The sequence below is a fragment of the Propithecus coquereli genome, unplaced genomic scaffold (genome assembly GCF_000956105.1).
Source record: "Propithecus coquereli isolate 6110/MARCELLA unplaced genomic scaffold, Pcoq_1.0 Scaffold39, whole genome shotgun sequence".
Taxonomy (NCBI): Eukaryota; Metazoa; Chordata; class Mammalia; order Primates; family Indriidae; genus Propithecus; species Propithecus coquereli.
Window position 1 is genome coordinate 7909365 of NW_012149618.1, and position 6299 is coordinate 7915663.

At 37.5% G+C, this 6299-nt stretch overlaps 1 protein-coding gene across 1 annotated transcript in view; it reads left to right on the top strand.

Moving 5' to 3' along the window:
- BIRC6 (baculoviral IAP repeat containing 6) overlaps window positions 1-5734 on the top strand; it is a 262303-nt gene extending 256569 nt beyond the window's left edge. The window contains exons 69-70 of the mRNA XM_012652423.1: window positions 1140-1274; window positions 5041-5734. Coding sequence (XP_012507877.1) covers window positions 1140-1274; window positions 5041-5220 — 315 coding nt within the window. The 3' untranslated portion in view covers window positions 5221-5734. The remainder of the gene's footprint in view (window positions 1-1139; window positions 1275-5040) is intronic.
- The last annotated feature ends 565 nt before the right edge of the window (window positions 5735-6299 follow it).

Sequence of the window (6299 nt, forward strand, 5' to 3'; positions counted from 1 at the left end):
AGGAGTTTGAGGTTGCTGTGAGCTAGGATGACTCCACGGCACTCACTCTAGCGAGGGCAACAGAGTGAGACTCTGTCTCAAAAAAAAATAAATAAATAAAACCTAGCTTGCATTAAAGAGGGCACTTCTTGTCCGTGAATGCTTTCCTGATTTTCCTAATCAAAAGTGACTCACTCCTTCTTGAACTCCCTAGGTTTTTTGTTTGTTTGTTTATTGTTTTTTTAAAGTATCTTTTCCTTGTGTGCTTACCTGCCATCTGGTTCTGTGGTTATCTGGCTTCTTCACGTGAAGCTGTATCATACTTACTCCTCACTGGCATCAAACACACTAACTGTTAAATGTAATAGGATCTTAATGGTGTTTTACATTCATTCCCAGGTCTTCCTAATGATTTTTTCTTTGTGTAGGTATTACCTTCTTTTCTTTAGGTCAGATAAGCTCATTGAACAATGTAGTAGCTCAGCCAGAATACAGAATAATATTTTCAAATTGATGTCTATTTCTAATTTAAATTTGTCAGAAATAGACTCTTACTATTACACAGTAAGAAATGTACTCTGTTTTTCAAAGATAGAATTTTCAAAAGTCCCAAATATAAGCCACAGTTATTACAAGGAAATTTAACTTTATAAAATAAAATCCTATCCATAAATTAATGAGAAGATAAGAGAGTAAGAATGGGTCCTTTTTTAGGGCTCCATTCTGATATCTGTGTGAATGCGTTTGACATTTAGAATATACTTATCTAGGTATTCTTTGAGTTCTTTTTTAAAGACAAAAATGTTTCTGTTGCGAATACTTTTTGAATCCTTTTCTCTTGGTTACATGTTTATTTATATTCACCTTCTGAATATATTGCATTATATACGTCTTGTGCTCCCTGGTTAGGATTAATTGTTTGAATGTCTGAGAGAGATTGGATATTCTTTTCTGCTATGGAACTGGGTATTTCAATACATATCTGATGTCATGAGCCTGATTCTTCCCTGCTAATGATGTAGAGTTCACTAAATTGAGTTTTATGGACAGAGGAATATTGCAGTGTCATTTTAATTTCATTTCTTTGTAATGCTACATGATGTATCTTTTAAATTCTGACCATAAACACTGCTTATTCCACTGTTTGTTTTTTTCTCAAGGTTATACATAAACATTTCTACTTGAAAAGAGTTGAGATCATGGCCCAATGTGAGGAGTGGATTGCAGACATCCAGCAGTACAGCAGTGATAAACGGGTCGGCAGGACTATGTCTCACCATGCAGCAGCTCTCAAGGTGAGTAAGCCTTGCTAACGTTAGTCCTGTTGATAGCTTTAAAAGAAGAGTTGGGTATTCACTGACAGAACCAGTTCACCAGAAGGTAAAGGGAGAGAGGGAATCAAAGAAATGTAAAATTTATTTTTAAGTTCCAAGGACTAAATTGTTACCCAAAAGTCTATAGATATGATACATTCTTTTGACACTGGATCGACAGTTCCTAAAATTGAAAGTGGGTACAGGGACCGAACCAACTTCTAGAGTTCTTTGAAGATGATGACAGCAAAGGAAAGTGTGCTCCATGGATGACTTCTTTTATTCCTTTAGGCCTGCAGTCCCCAGCCACCAGGCCAGGCTGCATCACTGCCTGAGCTCCGCCTCTTTTTCACCCCCCCTACCCCCACACCCACCTCACGGAAAAATTGTGTTCCATGAAACCAGTCCCTGGTGCCAAAAGGTTGAGCACCGCTGCTTTAGGCCTTCTCTCGGCCTCTTACCTTCTAGGATTTTATTATTATACTTGGTGTAATGAGGGAGATGTGAGTTGCAGAGCCTCCAACAGCTGATTGGTAGCAGTGGCTGTGATACAGACCTCCTTTAGGGGAGTCGAGCAATGGTTTTTATCTTGGACTCTTTCAGAATGAAAGTGTAAAACGTGTTGGTTTTGGAGGGGTTTTGGGTCCATATGTGAGAATTATTCCTTGTAATAACCACCTTTTTTTCTGCCTCTGAATATGTCTTACCCCGTTGCCTTTCATCCTCTGCCAATTACCCTCCTCTCCCTGTAAAGTTCTCCCATCTCCCCTGGCCCTTTTCTTTCTAACTTTAAAACTGTCTTCACTTAATACAACTAAGTGATGATAATAAGGATTCATTAGATTTTAGATGTGATTTTTAAAAAGGTTCCTATCTTCTTCAGTTACATAAAAAATATTTATGAATGAAAAACCATGTGATGTCTGGGATTTGTTTCAAAATAAAATGAGAAGGGGAGAGTGATGGGACTGTAAATGAAGTAAGACTGGGCATGAGTTGATAATGGTTGAACCTGGGTGATAGATACATGGGAGTTTATTTTTATTGTTCTGCCCACTTCGGATATGTATGAAAGTTTCCATTGTAAAACTTTAAAAAAGAGAGAGAGAAACACTTGCATTCCGCTAAGCTAGTTCTAGTCTGTCCCAATTATTATAAAAGTATCTCTTTTACTGTTAGACCAGAGCAATTAATGCTTCTTGCCTCCGTTTTCAAACTACTCTTTCACTAATTAACCTTGTGCAGTGTAACTTCTATTCTGCCTTTTACGCTCTCTTCAGTTCTCAAAGCTAGTGACCCTGGCCCACTTCTCTATTCATACATCTGCTGTCTCCCCTCCAGGCCTTTACACATGGTTTCCTTTTCCCCCTACCTCTCACCTGCTCTATTTACTCACCTCTATTCAGTTTTCAGCTTAAATTTCACTTCATGCGGCCCCACCTTGACTGTTAAGACTATTAGATCATTTCAGTATAAGCTTTTGTATTAATAACTCCCCTTGCCTAACTATTAAAAGACTCATAACAGGTGGGGCACAGTGGCTCATGCTTGTAATCCTAGCATTTTGGGAGGCCAAGGTAGGAGGATTGCTTGAGCCCAGGAGTTCGAGACCAGCCTGAGCAACATAGCAAGACCCCCATTGGTACAAAATAATTTAAAAATTAGCCAGATGTGGTGTCGTGTGCCTGTAGTTCCAGCTGCTGGGGAGGCTGAGACGGGAGGATTGCTTGAGCCTAGGAGTTTGAGGTTGCTGTGAGCTGTGATTATTCCACTGTTCCCAGGCAACAGAGTGAGACCCTGTCTCAAGAAAAAAACCATTCATAACATGGTCTAATCAGTGTTTGTCTATTCTTCTATACTTTTCATCTGTAGAATATCTTTCTGTTTCTTATACTCTTTTGTTCTTTTGGCATGTTTTTTTCCTGAATGACTGTTTATCCTATGGCTGACTTTGTGGCCCTCAGAGCTATTTTATTCTCTTTCTCTTTTTCTCTCATGGTATCTATACCTCTGACTTTGGCCATTTACTCTTTAAAAGTCACTCTTCAAACTATTGTCTGCTCTTAGCTGTCTCCTGAGTTGAATCACTGACATTTTTTACTTAGATCCTTTGTCATCACCTCTTTAAAGGTCTAAAATTAGAACTATTGTCCTCAAATCAGGTTTTCTAGCTTCCCATATTTAGTTAATCTTAAACCATTTTTTCTGTCTTAAAATCTTCAGATCTCATTAAACTCTTCCATAATCCAGTACACCTGGTCAGCTCTGGGTCCTGTCAGTGCTGCCTTCATAAGGGGGCTGCTCCCACCCCCCCCATTATTTCTGTTCAGTTCCCACAGCTTATCCTGTTTGACCAGCTTCCTCATACCAGTTTCTCCCCCTTGCAGTTCTTTCTGTAGTGCAAAAGCAGATTGATCCTCCCCAAATATGTGTTAGATATGTCTTTCCCTTAGACAAGACCTCAGCAGCTTTTTTCCAGCTATGTTATTTCAGTGTCTTGCTTTATATCCCAGATTCTTCTACTAAATTTTTTCTATGTCAACCTGACCTGAAAATCTCAACCTCTGGATGAATCCAAATTTATATCATTTCAACTATACCTTTGCTGCTGAGTGCTACTCTAGAAAAGCATGCAGTTGTTCAGCTTGATTCCACAGTAGTATCCACCACCTCACTGGGCCCTCAAAATTGCCAGATTTTGCTTTTTTCTTCACTGGGTAGTGTTTTCACCTGTTGTCCACGCTGGAAGGAAAATCAGGGCTAGAGGAATTTTGAGTTACCAGCATGTAATTATACTCTGAAACCTTACAGGTGGCTGTAAGTGTGTAGCTGTTTTATCCTGTTTATATGTCTTATTCCTCCAGCCAGAATTTAGGCTTCATGAGCTCAGAGATTTATCTTCCTTACTCTCCTCATTGCCTTTATATTGTCAGTATTTTACACAGTGCCTCGTAAGTAAAAGTTGTTCTGCAAATGTTGGTTAGTTAATTTTCAAAGTCAATTATCAATACAACTAAAGTCCCTGAAATGATATTTAAGGTCATTTCTCTCCCACCAGAAATTATAAACCAAAACTTTACATTTATAGACAACCAGCCACTCTCTATTAACATTCCTACATCCTTCTGTTGGTTGTAGTATGGAGTAAAAATTCTTTAATCTCTCTAGATCTTTTTTATTTGTTTAAAAAATTTTTTTAATTCTAATGGTAAAATTATTTTTAAGGTTTATTCTGAACATTAAGTGAGAAAATTAGTGTGAAACACTTTGCAAACATTGTACATAAGGCCTGATAAATACTTGTTTTCATTCACTAAAATAGCTGTGGATTTATTTTGACTTAGGGACTTTTCTTTTTCTGAAAAAAATTTAGTCAGAGGCAGTATGTATGACAAGACAAAGGTTATGGTCTTTCATTTGAAAGAGGATATGTATCAAATTAATGATGTCTTTAAGTGATCTGTAATACTGTTTCTGGGACAGATTGGGGACATGGGTAGGGTCTGTGGGTACGTTACTCAGGGCTTTTCAGCAACATCAATTGCTTTGAAGTTAGAGGTTCTTGCCAGTTTTGCTTACTGCCTCCTATATTAACTGTCTAACAGTGGCTTGCACAAGGAGGTGCTCAGTAAATATTTTTAGGCTTAATGCTTTAGGTGTCGTTAAAGCCCAGTACCTCCCTTAAATGATGTTGTGCTGGAATCCCATGGTTTACAGTTCATTATATCAGTTATTTTCTCTTGCATAGCGTCACACTGCTCAGCTCCGTGAAGAGCTGCTGAAACTTCCTTGCCCCGAAGGCTTGGACCCTGACACTGAGGATGCCTCAGAGGTGTGCAGGGCCACAGCAGGTGCTGAGGAGACTCTAATGCACGATCAGATCAAACCCAGCAGCAGCAAAGAACTCCCCAGTGACTTCCAATTATGAGCTGCGTTGACGTGGACTTCATAGACACAAAGGCTTCGAAGCACAAGCCAAATATGTCAATATTTGTATGTAAGAAACTAATTATGTAATAGGTAATGAAACTGAAACTATACTATGCCCTTAAGGAGATCCAGTTTAATTCAAGGTGATCTTTTATTTACCTGTACAAGAGTGTAAACTTTTTTGTGCTTTTATTTTTCAATTGTGAGAACCACTGATTGGTATGTTCAACAAATTTGTGTATACAAAGAAATGGATAAATCACTGATATATAAGGGAAACTACCTTAGGAAAGAATGTTTACTGAATGTTTATTTTTATTTTATTTTTTTTTTTTACTGTAGAGTGAGGGGTTGTTAACAAAGAATATATATTGGTCATTCTTACAACTACTATTTAAAGTCAGCAACTTTTCACTGAATTTGATAGATTTTATGTTTGGCCATATCTTCATGCTCATATTTGATTTCTGAAGACCTCCTACATACACTTCAATAAAAGTTAAATGGACATACTCCCTCTTTTTTGATTTACTGGTACATTTTTAAAATAATAAATCTACCATAAAATGCATTATAGCTGGAGACTTGCACTTGTATGGATGAATTTATTACATTCAACATATTTGATTTTATGCCTTCTAATTCTAAGATGCAGAAAAAAATAAATGAACATGATTTTATTCTATGCCAACATTTGGGCCTCTGAATGTATCTGTTATTTGAATTTAAGTATATGAAAAGGAATGGTCAATTTGAAAAGTCACTCTAAACTGATTTTTTTTTTTCCTAAAGGGCTCCTTTTTTCTGGATTATCTGGTTTTATTACTGAAGTCACATGTATGTATTAAACACTGAGGCTCTGTAGAGGAGAGAGGATGTGCCTCTCTGGTGCTGTTACAGTACATTCTGTACTTGCCATGCAGTCTCATTTTCATGCAAATTCTTCCTAGAGCCAAATAAATAAAGACTTAGGTGAATTAGTATGTCTTGTTTCTAAAACACTTTGCCATGGCGTGAACTGGACACTTTCAAGACCTAAGCATGGGAGAACAAAGGATATTTTTCCGAGACTAATTA